Below are 22,194 nucleotides of genomic sequence, written 5' to 3'. Positions count from 1 at the left end.
TAACACAGATAATCATTTTACATTTCTAGATTTGATTCTAATAGACATGGGAATGATCCATTTGAAGAAAAGAGTAACATTTATAAAGATTGTTTTCTGATTTGACCATCTTTTCTTGTTTCCATTTAGGGTCCAAATGGTCCCCCTGGTCCTGCTGGAAGTCGTGGTGATGGAGGCCCCCCTGTGAGTATTTACAGTGTATTCTGATAATTTTTCTTTCTTCAGAATCTATTAGGGACAACTTGAAAGTTTGGAAATTTTTGGTAATTTGGACTATAACGAGAGTCTTGAGAGTCAAGCTAACTATTTAAAGAAATTCTGATAATGAAGTCAAGATCAGATTCATGGAATGTTAACTTAATCCCAGCTGGAACTCAGTGCACTGTATGTTGCTACCACTTCACTTGAGGTAGTGATAACCAAAGTTAACCCCAAGTAGTTTGTGAAATGGGTAAAATATTTCTTTGGTACCTTTTATCATTTTGTTGATGCCCCCCTTCTTCTGCCTGATTAGGTCCCTTCCCTTGGTGTCCAGTGCTATCACACTGACTTCCTAGAGACCCAAAGCTCCCCAGGAATCAACTCCACTGACTTCTTCCTCCTCTCATTGGACAGCAATTAATACACTTGGTCTTTTATTATACCTTCTTCTGTAAACAAAATTACTTAGTGTCCATTCCCTTAGCAGCCAGCCAGGTGGTTAAGTTATTAATATATACAGATCATATATAATAATAGTATAGTGTCTTGTCTTCTTGCTTTTACAACCATCAGGCAATATGTTAGCATTTCAAAAAAGAACTATCAGAGCCTTAATGCAAAATATAGGCATTGCAACTGGGGGCATGCTGGTCAGGAAGCTGTGTAGAGATGGAGGGTCTTCGGGGTCCTGGGTATATTTAACATAATACCCTACCTGAGGCTGTCACTGCCTACTCATTGGTCCATCCTTGGTCACGTGTACTGAGGATTTTCCAAGGGAGAAATTTCCATCTTACCCAAATTCCTGGAGTTGGTGCTGACTGTGGAATTTTAATGTGCTTGGTTCTTAGGGTGCTACGGGTTTCCCTGGTGCTGCTGGAAGGACTGGTCCTCCTGGACCCTCTGTAAGTAAATCACTTCAAAATGTGTCTTCATTTATTTACTCTAGCCAAAATCCCTAGCCTCTAGTAAGAAACTGGTAAGAAACTCCCTATGAAAAACATGCTACTAATATTTTGCTATTACTTTCCTAATCTGAAATCAGTTTTTCTGACTCATTAAGGCAAAATCATCAGAAATTATATTAGAAATATCAGTTTAAGAGGCTTTTATTCATGTGAACGTAAGTCCCCTTGTCCCCTTTTAGGGGCATGGTCTCTTTGTTAAAAATAAAAAACAGAACAGTTTTAGTCACATATCAGATATTTCTATATCTAATTACCCTTTATGGCCAACATTCTGCCTCCGTTGTTAAAGTATAATTGTTCCTGAATTTAAAGGTGGTTTGGCCTCTAATTTAATTCTGATTCAGACTCTCCTGTCAGGACTCAAGAGAATTTAATTAATTACAAAGGATTAAGTCTTCTGGTTAAGGTTTCAGGGAAAAAAAATAGCGAAGATGTTGATTTCTTGGAATCCTTTCACAGGTTCATAACAGAAAAATCTTCATTCCCTGTAGGCATTTAATTAAACCTAGTTGAGAGCATATGTGATTCCTCAATTATGAGCAAAATGCCTGTATTGGCTTTCTTCAAAAAGAAACAAGCAGAGTCCTCCAAAACCCAAATTCCCATTCATTTACAGCTAGCTCTTATAACTCGACGTAGTTCTGATTCCAGTATGCCAGGTGGCTGGTGGCACCACATTGCTTTTTCTCACAGACATTTGCCATAGCTTCTGCCTCGGTTGTTCACTTTATTACAGCCCCAGGAGAGGAAGATGAAAGTTGCTTCTTTCTACAAGAAAGACTGTTAAGACTTCTAAACATTTCTCCAAAGTGACCAGGATATTATTTTGTTGCTTCAAGTTGTTTGCATCTTAATATTTAGAACCTCAGCTGCTCTCTCCCATCTGTGATGATTAACAGAAAGTAAATGACCTCATGTATTTGCTCACAGGGTATCACTGGCCCCCCTGGTCCCCCTGGTCCTGCTGGTAAAGAAGGACTTCGTGGGCCTCGTGGTGACCAAGGTCCAGTTGGTCGAACTGGAGAAACAGGTGCTTCTGGCCCCCCTGGCTTTGTTGGTGAGAAGGGTCCCTCTGGAGAGCCTGGTACTGCTGTAAGTGATTTCAAACTCCTCTTTCTTAATACCTTGCGTTGAATTAATATAAATCCCTTGTAAAAATCTTCAGGTGGCATATATTTGTTGATGAGTATTGCGGGCTCTCAAGTAGAGCTCAGTTGAGCCAGGAAATCTATCCAACAGATATTGAGGTGTCATGGCTTCAGCAGATGCTCAGAAGGCACTAGATGGAGATGACAATAAGTGAGGGAACTCACTGTTTTATCAATACAGCCCTTTAAGCTGTTGTGAGAGTACCTCACTGGTACTGGGATTAGAACAGCATCCCATTGCTGTGGTCACTCTACTGTAAATTAATCAATATCAGTAAGCTACCAATTTTTTAAACATGCAATGTGCAGTATTATTGCTACTCTGAAATGTGACTTTACTAGACCTGGTGCAGTTAGAGGCCAAGGTCAAAATTTGCTTCCCAGCATAAATTCTATAAGAACTCTGTTCCCTCACTCAAAGATGGCTTCATTAATCCCAACCACATATTTTTAAATGTTGTTCCATTGGTCTCAAGGAGGAACCAGGTACAAAGAAATAAACATGCCAAGATGTAAACTCATTGTCTTCACTAGAGAAAAGACAGCCAAAGATATGTTCTACTAATAGGAGGTCATTAGCCTTTTTCTAAACTGAGGATAAACTCATTCTCAGAAGCCTCAAGCCAACCTGTGTTGTCTCCTAGGGTCTTACAGTAATACTCAGTATTTTTACTGTTGTTTAGGGATCTCCTGGCACCCCAGGTCCTCAAGGTCTTCTTGGTGCTCCTGGTTTTCTGGGTCTCCCAGGCTCTAGAGGTGAACGTGGTCTACCAGGTGTTGCTGGATCTGTGGTGAGTGTTTGACACCATTCTTATTCTCATTAACATAAGAAAAGATTTAAAAGCTGCCACTTCAACTGTGACAGATTGATCAGTGAATAACTCCACTTAAGATTTTTTATTCATAGCATTTTCTTTATACAGATCACATGTCACTTATCTAAGAAGCTTTAATACCACCTTACTTAGACACATGCTATAAAAACACAGCTTAACATTATGCAGAACAATTTTTGTTCTTTTTACATGCTTAAAAACGATATAAGCTCTAATTGCATTTACTCCCCTGCAGTATGAAATGCTAGCATCATCTATCCTGTAGGAAGAATGAAACTCTAGAAGTTCTGAATCATTCTATTAAACCTAATACATGACAGCAACTAGGAACCATCTAATCTCCATAAACTCTCTCAACTTTATGAATTCATTTTATTTGGAAAATCAGATGAAACTAGACTCACCTTGTACAGAGCAACATTCCAAAAGTACATAAAGCTGACCATCTAAGTGTGTAGGAGAAGGGCAAAGATGATACTAATGACACTTCTTACCATTATGTGGCCCACTCACTTTCAATCTACCTTCTCGCTTAAACCTGGAATCCCCTGGCTAACGTTGTTTTGGGAGAATGGGAGTGGCACTCAATCCAATGAGAGGAATTTTGTCTTCTCTGCCTCTTTAGGGTGAACCTGGCCCTCTCGGCATTGCAGGCCCAACTGGGGCCCGTGGTCCCCCTGGTGCTGTGGGTAATCCTGGCGTCAATGGTGCTCCTGGTGAAGCTGGTCGTGATGTGAGTCCAACATTTGGTTTGTAAAATGTAACCTAGCAGTACTTCCTTGTGTGTAACTTTGTATCCTGAGCTGAGGTCTACATGTACTCACCACTCCCAGTATCGACAATCCTAAAAATAACTTGGGCTAGGGAATGAGTCTTTAAGTAGCATACTTCAAGTTGGCCAACATATTAAAAAGAAAATTCTATAAAAATCTAGGTTGGCAAGTTCTTGTTCCTATTTTTAACAGCCTGAAGAGCGGGTTCTCCATTGGGCACTGGGAGTAATGAAGGCAGATAGCTGAACTGTAGGGGTCAGTGAGCTACAGAGCCTCCCTAAGCACCTTAATTGGCATGGTGTCTTCACAGGGCAACCCTGGGAATGATGGTCCCCCAGGCCGCGATGGTCAAGCTGGACACAAGGTCAGTACACCTCACCGTTGTTCTCTAACTTAAAAGGGACTAAACTACAGGCCAGATTGATGCTAAGCTTCATTTCTGCCTTCGGCAGGGGGATCGTGGTTACCCTGGTAACGCTGGTCCCACTGGTACTGTGGGTGCACCTGGTCCTCAAGGCCCTGTGGGTCCAACTGGCAAACATGGACACCGCGGTGAACCTGTAAGTTAATAAATACCAGTCCCTTAATGCTGTCATCCTCAGCAGGCTTTACCTCTGACCTCCCCACACCTGGGAACTGTGGTGGCCTAGGGAGGAGGATCTTGGGCTTGGCTGATAAATTGTGTTTTTCTTTTCTAATTCACAGGGTCCTTCTGGTCCCATTGGTCTGGCCGGTGCTGTTGGTCCAAGAGGTCCTAGTGTATGTACATGGTGAAGATTTCTGTACAACAGTTAGGGAGGATCAGTCCACACTGTACATTAAAAAAGATAAATAATACATAGACTGGATTTTATATATTTTTTGAAAATTTAGTCCATGTGGAGAGTTGCTACAAATACCTTTTAATCTCTTATATTTCAAATCTATTCTTATTTGTATTAAATTATCACAACGCTTAGCCACTTTACAGACAGCTCAACTAAAGCAGATTAAGAGTTGGGAGTAGCACCCACATGGCTTGTAGACCTTTGCATGTCTTGAATTATCTTTGTAAACAGATTGAACAATATTTGTGGAGAATTGAGTGTCATCTTTCAAAGGTAAATGTCCTATCTGTCCTTTTTCTTTATAGGGCCCACAGGGTATTCGAGGTGATAAGGGAGAGCCTGGTGATAAGGGGCCCAGAGGTCTTCCTGGCTTAAAGGGACACAATGGATTGCAGGGTCTTCCTGGTCTTGCTGTAAGTACAATGTGTACATCCAGCATGTACACAGATCTTAAAGTCCTTCAACACAGAATGAACTTCCTCACAATTTCACTGCTATTGTTCTAAACTGTCCTACATCATATTCACTTCCCGTTCTCTAACTCCATAGCTCAGAGGTAATGCTATTTCATCCCAACATGAAAAGGTGAGGGTTAGGGGAGATAGAAATATACGTATATTAAAATCTCCTGGCAACAATGTCCTTCAACCCCACTTAAAATAAATATAATCAGAGGAATGACTAATATTGCACTTCTGAAGTGGCTTGTAGAAAAAAATAACTGAATATAATAGACATAATGAGAGAAAAGAGCCCCATTTTACATTTTCAATTTTCTCAATCCAGAGTCCATTGAAACTAAAGTTTTCCATTCAATTTTTTGAAATCTGTGTATCGACACATGTTCTGAAAGTGTGATTTTCCTATTCTCTCTTTAAAGGGTCATCATGGCGATCAAGGTGCTCCTGGCACTGTGGGTCCTGCTGGTCCTAGGGTAGGTCAACTAAGAGACGTTTATCTCTGAAAGGAGCCTATGGCAGGCAGTGAGCCCCAGACCTCTTCTCCCTTGTGGGGTTTTTGCTGGCTCACACAGACTTGGTTTCCTTCTTCCCTAGGGCCCTTCTGGTCCTTCTGGCCCTTCTGGCAAGGATGGTCGCACTGGACATCCTGGTGCAGTGGGACCTGCTGGCATTCGTGGCTCTCAGGGTAGCCAAGGTCCTTCTGTAAGTATGATTTAGGGAAATAATAAGGGGCATCACTGACCTAAGGGAATATCTTCTTTAGACTAAACCAAGACAATTACAATGACACATTAAAGTAGTCCCCCATTTCTGTATGTTTTCTAAAATATATAAAAATTGTCTGTATGCAATGAGCTCTATAAACCCATCCCTGCAAGTATGCCTGGGAGCAAGTTGTTATTTACATGAACTTGATTCTTTTTTACTTATTAGAACATGCTTTTGTGTGAATCTCGACGGAAAACCTGCTCTCATTCTCTCTCACTGTAACCAAATACAAAGCCTCCTCTTTCTTACTTACACTCTGCAGGGCCCTCCTGGTCCTCCTGGCCCTCCTGGCCCTCCTGGCCCCAGTGGTGGTGGTTATGACTTCGGTTTTGATGGAGACTTCTACAGGGCTGACCAGCCTCGCTCACCACCATCTCTCAGACCCAAGGATTATGAAGTTGATGCTACTCTGAAATCTCTCAACAACCAGATTGAGACTCTTCTTACTCCAGAAGGCTCTAGGAAGAACCCAGCGCGCACATGCCGTGACTTGAGACTCAGCCACCCAGAATGGAGCAGTGGTAGGTTGAGATGTCCAACCAGAATGACCCTTCTCACAAGTTAGGCTTTTCAAAATCAGTTCCCACTGATATTTAGAGGAAAAAGGTATTTGGGTAAAAACTGCATTATGTGAAATCATACCCACTTAATAAAACATTTTCTTCTCCCAACCAGCACCCATTTTCAAGATTGTCTTGATATCTGTTTTTGCCCTTTTCATGGTATTATGTACCCTGATTTGATTTTCATGGAGAGGAGAGGAGGAACTGTCTAATTTAGAAAATAGCCACCCTCTTCCTGTTAATGTGGAGTAGACAATATAACAGTACAATCAGAACTGTTACTTATGGGAATCAGAATCTTTGACTAGTGATTATTAGAACCTATATGCCACTCAATGAGAGGTTTTATGATCTGGGTCTTGTTTTTTCTAAAAGGTTACTACTGGGTTGACCCTAACCAAGGATGTACTATGGATGCTATCAAAGTATACTGTGATTTCTCTACTGGCGAAACCTGCATCCGGGCTCAGCCTGAAAACATCCCAGTCAAGAACTGGTACAGAAGTTCCAAGGCCAAGAAGCACGTCTGGGTAGGAGAAACTATCAATGGTGGTACCCAGGTAAGGAATCCTACAAACATTCCTTCTCCTACTAAATAATATCTTGTTCGGATTATTCGTTTTTTAATTATCTACATTTTAGCCCTTTACCAAAATGGGCTTTTTAAAAGAACCTGCTCTGTTCTTGGGTTTGGTTATATCCTAGATTGCACATTAAAGATGGATTGATTAGACATATCCATATAATTCAAAAATAATTATTCAAATGTGACTTAATTGATAATCGCTGGAGAAACTGACTAACGTCATTAAGTGTGAAGGAGTACTGGCCAGCATGTAGTCCAGTACTCATGCCACATGTATTTTCAAGATATGAGCTTTTCTGAATTTCTAATTAAAAGTTTTCATCAACTTTATTGGTGGGAATTATAGAAAACTAAAGGGGTCTGAATCTCTAGATCCTTGCTCTCTTATTTTAAAAAAAGAAACACGTATATATGTGTGTGTGTGCGTGTGCGTGTGCGTGTGTGTGTGAGTGTGTGTGTGTGTGTCTGTGTGTATCTGGGCTTTATCTGAAACAGGTCCCTTTTTGAGATGACTTGCCTCAGCTTGGTAGTTCTTATGTTCCTTCTAGGTAGCTTATATTTCAAAGACAAGTGAATTGAGTTTCCTTTAAAAGTACAAGTTCAGATCTGAGTCCATTATTCCTCTCTATACCAGACTGTTTTTTTAAATTTGACTCTTAGTATCTGAGTCCTTCTTCATTTAACTGGAATGCCCATCTTATTCTCTGTAGTTTGAATATAATGTTGAAGGAGTAACTACCAAGGAAATGGCTACCCAACTTGCCTTCATGCGCCTGCTGGCCAACCATGCCTCTCAAAACATCACCTACCATTGCAAGAACAGCATTGCATACATGGATGAGGAGACTGGCAACCTGAAAAAGGCTGTCATTCTGCAAGGATCCAATGATGTTGAACTTGTTGCTGAGGGCAACAGCAGATTCACTTACACTGTTCTTGTAGATGGCTGCTCTGTAAGTAATAGTGAAGTATGGGAATAACATTTATTTGGGAAGTGGGATAGTGGAGCATAGACCATTAAATGAACAGATGAATGAGAGACCAAACTTATTTGATTTCTCTTTCATAAATGTATTTGTTTAAATTCAGATGGTAAATTCAGAATATTCTTATCAGATCTTGCCTTCTGAAATTTTCTGAAATACTGAAATATATACTCTGTTCCATGTATTAGTTATTTGTCTTCTAACATGAGTTTCTTAAATGATGATGTATACCCATAACTTAAAATTACTTGAGGTTAAAAGGGCCCAAACTGTAATTTATAGTTATATGTATTTTATTTTATTCATTAGTATGACCTATATTTAATTTTTCTTTATGCCTTCTCTATAATATACTATAAATTGAAGAAAATTTAAATTCACTAATAGTAGTACTGCATAGCCACCCTACCACACACATCCTGAAAAGATACTGTAGAAATAAGCCGCTTGGAATATGCATTGGAACGTTTTTTTTTATGAAATTAGACTGGTAGGAAACCTCTCCCTGTAAAGACAGCCCTGATGCTACTGTTTCAAAGATACACTTGTTGATCTGAGACACACATCTTCAGAAGGACATAAGCCAAAAAGTGGTTATTATAATATCTAGTATATAATATTATATAACATATAATTATATATAAATATTATCTAATATATTATATAATTATATATAAATATATGTTCTGTATAATTATATATTATATAATACAATTGTATGCAATATATAATTATATAATATTATACAAGATGGTTAGGTTCCGTAATAGTGCTGCTTTATGTATATTTTTCTTCTCTTTTTAAACAGAAAAAGATAAATGAATGGAGAAAGACAATCATTGAATATAAAACAAATAAGCCATCTCGCCTGCCCATCCTTGATATTGCACCTTTGGACATCGGTGGCGCTGACCAAGAAATCAGATTGAACATTGGCCCAGTCTGTTTCAAATAAATGAACTCAACCTAAATTAAAGAAAAAGGAAATCTGAAAAATTTCTCTCTTGGCCATTTCTTTTTCTTCTTTCTTAACTGAAAGCTGAATCCTTCCATTTCTTCTGCACATCTACTTGCTTAAATTGTGGGCAAAAGAGAAGAAGAAGGATTGATCAGAGCATTGTGCAATACGATTTAATTAATTCCCTTTCCCTTTCCCCCTCTCCAAAAATCTGGAATTTTTTTTTTCAACAGTCTTAAACTTGTTGTGGAAAATGTCAACCTTTGTAAGAAAACCAAAATAAAAATTGAAAAATAAAAACCATGAACATTTGCACCACTTGTGGCTTTTGAATATCTTCCACAGAGGGAAGTTTAAAACCCAAACTTCCAAAGGTGTAAGCTACCTCAAAACACTTTCCTGTGAGTGTGATCCACACCATTAGGTGCTGACCTAGACAGAGTTGAGCTGAGGTATCTGTTTTTTGTTCAAAATACAAAGGTGCTAACTAATAGTATTTCAGATACTTGAAGAATGTTGATGGTGCTAGGAGAATTTGAGAAGAAATACTCCTCTGTGTTGAGTTATATTGTGTATTTTTTTTCATTTGATTTAACATCAGTACTTTACATCTTATTCCCGAATAAAAGTAAGTGGATCGTTTGCCCAACATTGTCCTCTTCTTTAAATTCAGCATTTGTTCTTTGCCAGTCTCATTTTCATCCTCTCCCATGGTTCCAAAGAAGCCTTGTTTCTCGGACAAGCAGAAAAATTAAATTGTACCTATTTTGTATATGTGAGATGTTTAAATAAATTGTGCAAAAAATGAAATAAAGCATGTTTGGTTTTCCAAAGAAAATATTGAGTAGAATTCCTTGCTTCAATGCTCTTTGCAGTATAAATATGGATTATAGCATCTCTAACCAGCCATTAGACCGAGTATTTCTCATTAGATAGGAACTATGCAAAAAGGGCAGTTTGGTATGGTAGAAAGAGCGGAGAACAAGGACCCTGGAGATCTGAGCTCCAATTCTGGCTCAGCTCCTTCTGGCTAAATGACCTTGAGTGCTTTACCTTTCTGAGTTTCAGTTCATCTATAACATGGGGAAGATTCCTTCTCTGAACTGTTAAACATTTGCCCTACTCAAAATACATAATACCTAAGCAACATGGCAATTGTTGACCTAAGTTTATTCTAAGTAGAGGTCCATAGAACTTTTTGGTTTATTATCCATTAAGCACTTTGAAACAGTGGCTGAAAGTTGGTCTATGCACAATTAATACTATTAACTAAAACAGTTTCAAATATTCAGTAAAAATGCCACACACTTAAATCTGATGCAACTGAGTACAATGCCTGTTAAGAGGTAATGTGTGTGCTGTCAATCAGCACAGACAGTTGTGGATAATAGTACCACGAACACCTACCTGTCAAATCAAGTTCATTTTCCCCCGCTGCACCTTTCAATGACATCTTTAATACACTTAAACATAGTAATGTGTCAAGTATAATCTTAAGATTCATTTAGAGCTTATTTCCTGTTGCAGAACATAATTGTGATTGTAATATTTGCCTCCTGTTATAAGTCATCTCGAGATTCAATTAGTTTTTAAAGCAAAAGACTGAACATGATAAACATCTAAAATTAACTCTAAAAAAGTTAACAAGGTCTGCTAACCAAACGGTATCTTCAAATTGTGGTCCTTCCACCACCTAAATCAGAACACTAGAATGCTTATTAAAATGCAGATTCCCAATCCTCAACCACCAAATTAAGATTTAGTAAGGAATCAGTATTCTTTTAAGCACCTTGAAAAATTCTGACATGCACCAATTGGGAAACCACTGGATAAGGTGATTTCAACAATCCTTTGTAGTTTTAACATTTTATGTCTGGCAAGAACGAATCAATATACCTAACCAAGCAACATAAAACTGAACCTCTGGGATCAGAGTACTAGTACTCCCCACAAATTACTAATTGAAACAGCCAAGACAAACTTACATAATAACCAGTTAGAAATCTCTGGATAAAGCATAGGCTATGCCCTCAGGCTCGCAGTACAAGAACAAACCATAAAGTTGATAAAGTTGGTATGAGGAAGGGAGAAAGAGAAGGAAGAAAACCAACATTTATTGAGTACCAACTATGAGCCAAAACTATGCTACATGTTAGTAATGACTTTTGTCAAACTGTATCCAAATAGGCAGATTTCCTAAGCAAGCAGTCACTTAATAATCATTTAATCATCCTTATGAGATAGTATAGGAAAATAGTTAAATAATGATATATCTGATAGATAACAATAAGGAAATAAATGATAGAATATCTAATAAATACTAATGAGGAAAAAATAATGATATATCTAACAGATAATAATAGGAAAATAGTGAAATAAATTTTTGTATCTCAATAACATTTACGAGGATAATTAAACAAAAGAAAAAATGTAATAGAATGTTACAATCTTTAAAATATAATATTCAAGCACACTGTCATTAAAAATATTTTAAATGCAATGTAAAAATACTGAGTAGGTACATTTATGTAGTAATGATAGAAATGATTTTTATGTCTTAATTATCCAAATCTGCTATAATGTAGTTATATTACTTTTATCATTTACAACAAATTTACTCTTAAAATATCATGAAAAGAAATAAGCAGTCACAAGTGAAAACAATCCTGGTTGAGGAGTGACCAACTCCAGGGGAAGGGTGGTCACCCTCCTGCCCACCCACTTTCTGAAAGAGAAGGAAAATCCTAACCTAAGAGTCATCATTCACCATGTCCCAGCCACTCTGGGGGACACTGGGGAGGGGTGTACAAAGCCATACCAGGCAGCAGCATCCTCAGGGATCTCGCAGCTCAACTGCAGAGAGAGAATAAAATAATGCCTGAACACAATTTTAAACGAAGTGTCCTCTGAGGATAGCAGAGGACACTATTAATTAAGGAGATGGAATCCCAGGAAATTGACCTTAGCCTCATGCAGTAACAGTGATATTTGGATTGAGCTGGCCAGCTCTTGCCAGAGATCTCATATCACCTTCTAGCCTTCTGTCTGGCTAAATGTTTCTTTTCCAGAAGCCACATATTAGAACAGTCTGGTACTTACCGACACAGGAGGTCCACTGTTAGTGTTTCCAGGGCCTGGGCAATGTCCTGAAGTCTTGGCCTTTGAACGGCAGGTCCCCTCTTCAGAGGCTAATCACCAGACTCAAGGGAACCTCCTCATAACATCTCCCGACCCTTGGTCATGTGAAGGTCAGCTGCCTCTAACTTGTGTTACTGTGAGAGGGAAGAAGATTGCACATGAGAGAGTTGAAGGAGCTAGGTAGCCAAGATGAGGGGAAGAGATATTAATGAAGTCTGGTAAAAAGGGTCATTTAAAATTCCAAAGTCAATACAGCTAATGCACTGGCAAAGAGCAAAGACACCTGAGCAATGCTGAACACATTTATTATGTTTAATGCCAAAAGACTTTTTTATGCTATTCCACTTAATATCACTGAAAAGGAAGTTCAGAAATTGGATTATATGTAAGAAAAGTTGGAAATGTCATTTTGGGTCAGAACAACAATCCATCTAGATAAGTACTTTGCCTTTGACAGTGGCACCAGGGGAAATTTGGGAGAAGCAGTGGTTGGCACTTCCCATGAAGCCAGCCTCAAAACTCCCATTTAATAACCCATTGTAAATCTTTTTTGTACATAGATGTATCTAAACCCTTCCAGAGCCCTCTATCTGTTTTGAAATATGTTGGTATTACAGTACCAACAGGAGAGAGCTAATGCTCAATTGTTAGCTCAGCTTCCTGGCCCTCTGATCAAGGAGCTAAATATGTTTTCTATCCCTGTGCCTGGATCAGCCAGGGATTCAACAACTCAATGGCCTGGGGGGAGCACCAGCAACTGCAACAATGGGGCCATAGACAGCCCATAATGATTGACTTATCCCTGCAGTTCAATGAAATGAGCATATAATTTGTGGTTGGCAGCCAAGGTTATGCGCACCAGCTCCACCACCGACTAGCCACGGGCCCTTGGGAAAGTCTCTTAAGTTTTCTGAGAATTTGGTTAACATACCTGCTCTCAAGAGATTTCCATCAGCATACCTACTGTGCCTATCTCACAGAACCACTGGGAGGACTAAGTGGGGCATATGTGAAAGTGCTTAATGAAGTGTAGGCAAATGTTACCTGTCATCATTAGGTCTAAAACTTCCAGTCACTTGTAATTTCCTCTTGATTTAAGTTCCTATCCCTGGCCCTCCAGTTTAGGGAGAGGAGAGACTAGAATTTAAATTTAATTAGCACCATTCTCGAACTGGTAGTCTATCAATTTTGAGTTGTGCCTCCCTATCAGTAAAAATGTGAGCTCTTACAACTAATTCTGTTAATCTATTTATATGTAAATGCTATATGTGTACTGTTGCACTAATGTATTATGTGCAATATAAAACCTACATGGAAAAAAATGTTAAAAGACAGAAAATAAATACAAATAGAAAATTCCACACTCCGTTGGATCATTTGGCACACACCTTGGCATGTATCACCTACCCACCCCCATTTCAGAGACTATTGCTCTAAACAGGACTCATGGTGGGCTCCAGGGGAGAACAGGACATCAGTGAACTCCTGAAATAGAGTGCTAAATTTTGTGTGTGTGTGCATATTTATTGGAAAAGGGTCCACAACTTTCTTCAGCTAAGCCAAGGGGTACATGACCAAAAAAGATGTTATAAACCAATAACCAAAAGAAGTACTACCCACTTCATTAAACCTGGACTTTTCTGAACTAGACTTTCATAGCTCACCTTGGGTCTCATACTCAACACGCTGCTTCTCCTATCCTAAGACCCAAGAGAATGAACCAACAATGGCCCAAATTAAAATAGAGGTTTGTCATTCATTCTTTCACTTCGCTGCTATAGACCTCTATCCTATGCTTTAACAAGTCTTCGCACATGCTTTATGACCCAGCCTTATACTCTGCAACATCAAAATGCACCTGTCCACAGAACTTCTTCAAATGAGAACAAAGTCAATAATGGAGATCAATTAATGAGTTATGCCTTTTAGGTAAAATATGCAAATGTAAGTTATATATTTTTTTTTTGAAAAAAAGAAGTTTTAACCTAAAAGGGATTAAAAATCTGGGCACTATTAGAGGTTGTAAGGACAGTAATAGGAACATGTTTTTCAGGGACCCTCAAATCACCTCTTAGAACCAAAATGTCTCCTCTTCATCTGGCTGCTCCCAAGCACAGCTATTATTCTGAGTCCAAGGTGTAAGAGTAATCTTGGCCAGAATTAGCAATCCTAATGGATGCTAGAAAGGTATCTTTAAAACTACAATTCACTACATATTTAAAGATGTACTTTATTATTACTAATCATAAACACTAAATGTACTTTTCTGCTAAAGTAAATATTTTTCTGCTGCAGCATTGCTGTTGGTGTCCACTGAATAATTAACCATAAACAGCATGGAAAAAAAACAGAAACGATTTTTTTTTTTCATGGAATCTATTAATGCCAGGCAGGATAAGAACACTCACTCACAAACCACTGTGCTGAGTGGATGGCCTTTCTCTCCCTACTGGATGTCACTTCAAGTTCACTGCTCCCCCTGCTGACTGGATAATAGAACACCCCAGTCTTTTAACACTGCCACATGCACAACATCAGAGAATGAAAACTCGGATTTAGGAGGAGAAAATAGAACAGTTTCCTGTGCTTATTTCCTGTCTGCCCCAGACACACAGCCTTCTTTCCAGATGGAGAGATAGTGTCCATAGTGGTCTACCTTATGTCCTCAATGCTCCCTTTTTTTAACTTACCCTCTCTAATCTATCCTTAATATCTCTCTCATAGAGCTAATAAATGGAAGTCCCAAGGAGAAAAACATAAAGCTCAAAAGGAGAATGGCCTTTTGGGTGAGCAGTGCTGCCCGATGCTGCAAATGTTGCCCCCAAATACCGCGAGTAATCCTTCAGGATTCAAGCAAGAGGTTTTAAGGATTATACGGAACAGAGAGAAGAGGATGTGCCAGAAAGAACAGGAGCTTAGTAAGCCGAGCTATCTGGATTTAAATCCTGTCTCCACCATTTCATCATCCATAAAATGGTGATAACGATGGCACTACCCATTGGACTGTTAGGATCGGAAGCAGGAATGCATAGCAGCTTGTGAGGTTGGTGTAGAGAAAGTACCCAGCACCACTGTTATCATTATCCCTACAAGGCTGGATCTTCGTGAAAGCCCCCCCCCCCCTTTTTTTTGAATTTTATTTTATTTATATTTTTATACAGCAGGTTCTTATTAGTTATCCATTTTATACATATTAGTGTATAAATGTCAATCCCAATCTCCCAATTCAACACACCACCACCAGCCCCCGCCACTTTCCCCCCTTGGTGTCCATACGTTTGTTCTCTACATCTGTGTCTCAGTTTCTGCCCTGCAAACTGGTTCATCTGTACCATTCTCCTAGGTTCCACATATATGCGTTAATATATGATATTTGTTTTTCTCTTTCTGACTTACTTCACTCTTTATGACAGTCTCTAAATCCATGCACGTCTCTACAAATGACCCAATTTTGCTCCTTTTTATGGCTGAGTAATATTCCACTGTATATGTGTACCACATCTTCTTTATCCATTCGTCTGTCAATGGGCATTGATGGGTGGCATTGGGTTCCCTCCCTGTTTGTTGTTTGGCCTCAGGCGACCCAACACTGGAACCTACCTGGGCTCTGTGGTGGGGCTAATGGTGAACTCTGGGAGGGCTCACACCAAGGAGTACTTCCCAGAACTTATGCTGCCAGTGTCCTTGTCCTCACAGTGAGACACTGCCAGCCCCCGCCTCTGCAGGAGACTCTCCAACACTAGCAGGTAGGTCTGGTTCAGTCTCCTATGGGGTCATTGCTCCTTCCCCTGGGTCCTGATGCACACACTACTTTGTGTGTGCCCTCCAAGAGTGGAGTCTCTGTTTCCCCCAGTCCTGTCGAAGTCCTGCAATCAAATCCCGTTAGCCTTCAACGTCTGATTCTCTAGGAATTCCTCCCCCCATTTCCAGACCCCCAGGTTGGTAAGCCTGACGTGGGGCTCAGAACCTTCACTCCAGCGGGTGGACTTCTGTGGTATAAGTGTTCTCCAGTTTGTGAGTCACCCACCCAGCAGTTATGGGATTTGATTTTACTGTGATTGCACCCCTCCTACCATCTCACTGTGGCTTCTCCTTTGTCTTTGGATGTGCGGTATCTTTTTTGGTGAGTTCCCGTGTCTTCCTGTGGATGATTGCTCAGCAGTTAGTTGTGATTCTGGTGCTCTCACAAGAGGGAGTGAATGCACCTCCTTCTACTCCACCATCTTGAACCAAATCCTTCCCTGAAAACCTTTAACTACATTGCTAAGAAAAGTAATCACCTTTCTACAGGTACTATCTTCTCTGACAGCAGTGGCCTAAAACGGCAACACATCTACAATTCAACTACTACACTTCAATTTTTTCTACCACAAATAGATTCTAGCAAACTTCCAAACCCTCACAACTTTTGGTGAATACTTCTCCACAATCCAATTTTTTAAAGTACTTTTATCAAAAGCTTGAAAATCTTTTCAATTTTTTATAACAACAACAACAAAATAATAATAGTTTCACTCTGACAGTTAAAAAAATAAAAGAAGTAAAATTTCTGACAAATAGAACAAACTTGCATTTAATTGGTCTCTGCCCTATGCCATTAGGTTCTTCCAATTTTTGAGAGAAAGTTTCTGAGCATAGAAATGGCCCTTTTGCTCATTCGGAAGCCAGCTTTTCTACACAAATCGGCTATAACTCATACATGTTGAATTATCCAAACTTCTGACACTTAATTTTCACCAGTTGATTTTCTAAAACTTTGTCTCTGGCAGTGGAAATCCTAACTCAAGAGTTATCAGCACAAGAGATGATCATAATTATTAAATTCATGTCCTCAGGGAAATTTCTTGGCCTATATAAATTTACTCAAGGGTTTTAACATCATTAAATCACCTATTATTGCCAGTGCTTTGAATGTCTATATGAGTAATATTATAAGTGGATCCACTTCAAGGAAACATAAAAGAAGCTCTGATTATAGCTATTTCCAACACGGTTTTTCTATCACTGATTATAAGCCTCCTTTCCTTTATAATACAGAAGTCTAAAATAATTTCAAAAACTTTATCAATGTAACTAAATTAAACTTTCCATCTACTACTTTGCTCATCATGATATGTTCCTAATCAAAAAAGGTAAAAAGACCTTCTTCAGATAACATCTAGAAAATTGCCCATTTAACCATTTTTCTGGATTATTCACAACAGATATTTACTTTTACTTATTGCTGGGCATGCTATTAAAATAGAGTGAACTTACGGTCCATCTGAAGTGCCGTATGTTTTCTTAGATTTTCTTCAACTAAACTATTACAATAAACACTCACCTTGCCATCATAAATTATAAAAAGAGCCGTGCTTTTCTTCTCTCAAGCTTGGGAAGGCTATCTATCAAACAGAGTACAAAGTCCAGTAAATCCTTTGAACCTTTGAAGAGAGAAAGACAAATCAATGCCAAAACTGATGTGCCTTCTCACCAATACACAAATTAAAGTGTGTATTTTATAAGATTTATAGGGTAACTGAGCTCTTTTTATTATCATTTCTGCTAGGTATCTGTCAAGTGAGTCTAATTCAGTAAAATAAATTGATACGTTGGGAGAAATCTCTAGTCTCCATTCTAGGTTGGGGAAAGAAACATGCAGACAGTTTAGTCACCCTATACCACTTGTATTATGATTTAATTGGTCTGAAATATTGTTTTAAAACTCCCTTGGTGATTGTAATATGCAGCCAGTCATGAGAAAAATTGTACTAGACTAAAGCCACAGTAAAATCACTGGTAAAGTTGGAAGTATGTGAATATGTGCCTTTTTCTAGGAAGAAAGTGTGCAATACTTCTCAAAGTTCTTCCAGACCACACATAATATCTACCTAATCAGAACTGCTGGGGGTGGAGCCAAGGCATCTGGTATTTTCAATGAGTAGTGAGGTGATTCTCATGTACTCCCAAAGTTTGGGCACCATTGGTTTATTGCTGTCATCATATTATTGACATATTCTTGGATGATTCTGTGCCCCTTTCCCCAAAAACTATTAGGACCACAGCTCTAAAATCATGGGCTCTCTAAGCTGCTTTAAATGAGAACATGTAATGGCTCATTGAACACATGAGCAGTTAATTTGGGAACAGTTGCAGCATTATAAATGTGCTTACTTATTGCAAACCCAATTAATCCAGTCAGGAGGAATGTTAATTACAAAGGAGTTTGGAAATTAGCATGAGTGCTTGACTAAATGCCTGTATTTTGACCTATTATATTGTCTGTCTGGTAATTTATTTAAAAAATAATTCCATAGGGGCTTCCCCGGTGGCGCAGTGGTTGAGAGTCCGCCTGCCGATGCAGGCGACATGGGTTCGTGCCCCAGTCCGGGAAGATCCCACATGCCGCGGAGCGGCTGGGCCCGTGAGCCATGGCCGCTGAGCCTGCGCGTCCGGAGCCTGTGCTCCACAACGGGAGAGGCCACAACAGTGAGAGGCCCGCATACCGCAAAAAAAAAAAAATAATAATAATTCCATAGGAGGTCTCATGTATATATGTGCATATATCTCACATTCCAGGACTGATTTTGTAATCTTGGAAATACCCTAATTATGAAAATCCACAGCTTTAGAGGTGGCTACTCTGGTATTTCAAATAGCATTATTGAAATCTATACCAGAGGATATGTTAATTAGCATAAAGGATGTTAAAAATAAATTTTCATTGTTGACAAAATGGTCTTGAAGCTATTTTGACTAGCTAATAAACATTTAATATTAACAAAATTTGGGCTAAGCCTTACTCTGCTTATAACATAATACTTAATAGCAAGATTGTCAAGAAAAGACAAATCGTCCAATCTATTTTCAACCACCAGAGGCTACCTATATTTACCCCAAACTCTTGAATCACTAAACTGGCTTAGATCAGTTCACATAATGACTCCCCCCCCAAACTGAGAAATGGCACAAGATGGCCAAGAAAACGACACATAAAGCAAAACTGTATTTAATTGATTAAAAAAATAGAATAATGCACAAAACAATAACTGTATTTCTCTAGGAGCAGTGGAATATCAATCCAAACAAATCCAGATATAGCAGAAAGCAATTGGAAGGCTTCCAAAGCTGCCAAGAAACTCTCTCCTAATTTGGGAACAGCCAAGATTTACTAGGTCCGTGTGCTTTTATGGCCCCTCCCCCTTGGACATAATTTAAAAGATAGAGGCAGAGGCTTAGCCAAGGTGGGCCATTCCACTCCTCTCCTCTGAGAATTTAAAACTTGGAGTGGAGAATGACAGAGACTGACAGCCACTGAAGTTGAGGCATGCTAATGACAATACTCTAGAGACAACTATGTACTTCTGCTGATGAGGTCCCAGAGCTGTACTAGTGTGGGGTTGTTCTTTGAATTATGAAATAATCCAGTATCCTTCCACAAACTTTCTTTTTTGCTTAAGTTAGAGAAAATTGGTTTCTGTTATGTAAAACAAACAAACAAGAAAACCAGTTTTGATTAATACACCTAGTAAAAAGAATACGGTAAAAATGGGGGAATATGGGACAATCTTACTTATTCTAAGTATATACTTAGAGTTAATAGAAATAAGAATCAAACATTTGAATGGTTTTAGAAAGTATCCAGAGAAAGAACACTGTTGGAATACAATTCTCTAAGGGTTTATGGTGTTTCTGCAAAATGTCTTACAAAAGCACTGACTATCTTTGTTTTGGAGTATCTTTTCAAGGATGCTTATATAGTGATAGTGAACAGCCTTGGAAGACAGAGGTAGTGTCTCCCTCCAGAGTGGAGGGCAAGTTACTATCCAGTATAATAAAGATGTTTTCCTACAGGGCAAATGTCAGGCAGGTTTGCTTAAAAGATTTGGGTTCCCTATGCTTGGTGTTCCTCAGTTGTGACACATTCATCAGGTTGCCCTGCATGCCCCCATGGGACTTGGGGTCAAGAGGACCAGAAGTAAACATAAAAATCATGTTGCTTGCCTTGCCATGAGTAATAAAGTCCTTTGTCTCTGACCCAGAAGTCACACGTCTTCTGCCAGCATCTATTAAACCGTGGCAGGCTCACATTGTAGCCTTAAAGGAGAGAAAATTTCAGACCCTTCACAATTCTTGACAAACATTTCAAAGAAGAATTCATATCATAATGAAGGTGCATCAGTTCTGTATTCCCGTATTTCAAGTTGCCTAGCAACTAGTTGGTCACCATTGATCTGACAATCTGCAGTAATGAAAGACCATGCTATGTAGAAAAGTGTGATTGAACTATATGCTTCTAGATGACAGAGATTGTCTGATTCATCTCTGTATCTCCTTTACCACCTAGCCCAATACCTAATACAGACTGCATGCTCAATGATTTTATGTTGAACAAATTATTAAATGAAAGAATTATTGACTATTAAAATAACTCTGCTGGGCTATGTATAGAGCTGTAGTAAATAAGATAGTTTTAAATCTGTATAATAGGTACTTTTCCTCAGAATCATTGTTTCTTCAGGTTCACGTAGATGTAAATAATAGAGGTCCACTCAAGGAAGTTTAAGAGACAGGGTGATGCATAGAGGAATAAGAGCAGGAAAGGTAAACAGCTCTGCTGAAACTGGAGCTGGAATGTGGCTGTTTAAGGTAGCTTTAGAGATCTCAGGAGCAGGAATTTGTGACTCTTTTCTCTACAGCTCCACCACTAATCTGGCTCATTCATATTCTGCATGTTTGTCCTTTCAGATCTGCTATTAATTGGCAATCTTTTTTTAAAAAACTTGCTATTCTAATTCCCTAGGGAGACATTCCAGTGCAGTTCATATATCCCTTGGCAGCCTATTAACTTGTGACCTTTGAGTAGACATCCCATCAACTATGATCTTTAAAGTCATGTGGTATAACAGGTGACCACCTAGGCACCAGAAGCCATGGGTGGGGCAATTTTTAAAGGGGGTGAGCGCATGAAAGGCCATTCTACTTGAATGCATGTTGCCTATCTATCCTTCTCACCCTCTTCCTATCACTTCTTTCTCTTGAAAAATATGTATATTATTTCATGTGGTTTGAGTATTATTTTTAATACTAAGTGTTCTTACATATTAGTTTTTATTTTAAAATGCTTACACCAGAAACCTTGTGAGAGAGGGGACAAAGAATGTGAGTTAAAAAATAAATGACTAAAGGTCATTAAACATGCAAAAAGACTGTTCAATTCCTCTAGCAATTAAAGAAATAAAAAGTAAAACCTCACCTGGTCTATGGCTAGGCTTCTTTTGAAAATAATAATGTTTTAGCCAAAAGATCAGCCTCATATATAGTTGACATGATATATACAGTGATATATATAGTGACATGATATGACTATGACATATATAGTCTCATATATAAATTGGTACAAAATTTCTGGAGAGCAGTTTATTAGTATGTATCAAAAGCCTTAAAAATGTTTACACTTGACAAGTCATTATTCTACATCTAGGAATGTATCCTAGGAAATGAATCCTTGATTTTTCTAAAGATTTTTGGACAAGGAGAGTCCACGTGAAGAGTTTCTCATAAAGCTGTGAGACCCTGGTTTTCTTTCTACTGTGCAAGTCAGAGCAACGCACAGCTATCCTTCAATGCAGCTGTTCAGAGCAACCTAAGCTTTGAAGGAGAGCTATGCCAGTCTGAAGGACAAGCACATGAATCACACAAGTCTTTGAGAAATGCCATGTCCTTCTTCATCTGAAGAATGAAGCCAACAGAAAGAACTGGAACACTGCAGCTCTCAAAAAAGCCACAGCAAACACACTCTTTGAACTGGCTCATGTGACTAAGCGCTAATCCAATCCTCTGAACAGGAGGTGTCATGGCAAGAAGCCTCCACAATACCAAAGATTGTATTTAAAATGTATGCTTTATTGCCCCCTCTTCCATTGGAGGCAATCTCCAATTGACTATTGTAAAGTCACATTCCCCTAGCTTCTATATCTCACCAGCATGAAAGTGTTAAAA

General features: G+C 38.9%; 1 protein-coding gene and 1 long non-coding RNA gene across 2 annotated transcripts in view; one reads left to right on the top strand and one right to left on the bottom strand.

Moving 5' to 3' along the window:
• The window catches only part of COL1A2 (collagen type I alpha 2 chain), a 35,162-nt gene extending 25,772 nt beyond the window's left edge, over positions 1–9,390 (top strand). The window contains exons 38-52 of the mRNA XM_019927534.3: positions 130–183; positions 1,053–1,106; positions 2,100–2,261; positions 3,001–3,108; positions 3,779–3,886; positions 4,237–4,290; positions 4,379–4,486; positions 4,632–4,685; positions 5,059–5,166; positions 5,634–5,687; positions 5,809–5,916; positions 6,245–6,503; positions 6,921–7,105; positions 7,842–8,084; positions 8,926–9,390. Coding sequence (XP_019783093.1) covers positions 130–183; positions 1,053–1,106; positions 2,100–2,261; positions 3,001–3,108; positions 3,779–3,886; positions 4,237–4,290; positions 4,379–4,486; positions 4,632–4,685; positions 5,059–5,166; positions 5,634–5,687; positions 5,809–5,916; positions 6,245–6,503; positions 6,921–7,105; positions 7,842–8,084; positions 8,926–9,072 — 1,806 coding nt within the window. The 3' untranslated portion in view covers positions 9,073–9,390. The remainder of the gene's footprint in view (positions 1–129; positions 184–1,052; positions 1,107–2,099; positions 2,262–3,000; positions 3,109–3,778; positions 3,887–4,236; positions 4,291–4,378; positions 4,487–4,631; positions 4,686–5,058; positions 5,167–5,633; positions 5,688–5,808; positions 5,917–6,244; positions 6,504–6,920; positions 7,106–7,841; positions 8,085–8,925) is intronic.
• A 2,221-nt stretch (positions 9,391–11,611) lies between these two features.
• LOC141279541 (uncharacterized) overlaps positions 11,612–22,194 on the bottom strand; it is a 64,487-nt gene continuing 53,904 nt past the window's right edge. The window contains exon 3 of the long non-coding RNA XR_012333968.1: positions 11,612–12,347. This is a non-coding gene — a long non-coding RNA (uncharacterized lncRNA). The remainder of the gene's footprint in view (positions 12,348–22,194) is intronic.

This window comes from Tursiops truncatus, chromosome 9, assembly GCF_011762595.2.
Source record: "Tursiops truncatus isolate mTurTru1 chromosome 9, mTurTru1.mat.Y, whole genome shotgun sequence".
Taxonomy (NCBI): domain Eukaryota; kingdom Metazoa; phylum Chordata; class Mammalia; order Artiodactyla; family Delphinidae; genus Tursiops; species Tursiops truncatus.
This window is presented reverse-complemented; position numbering and strand designations above follow the sequence as displayed.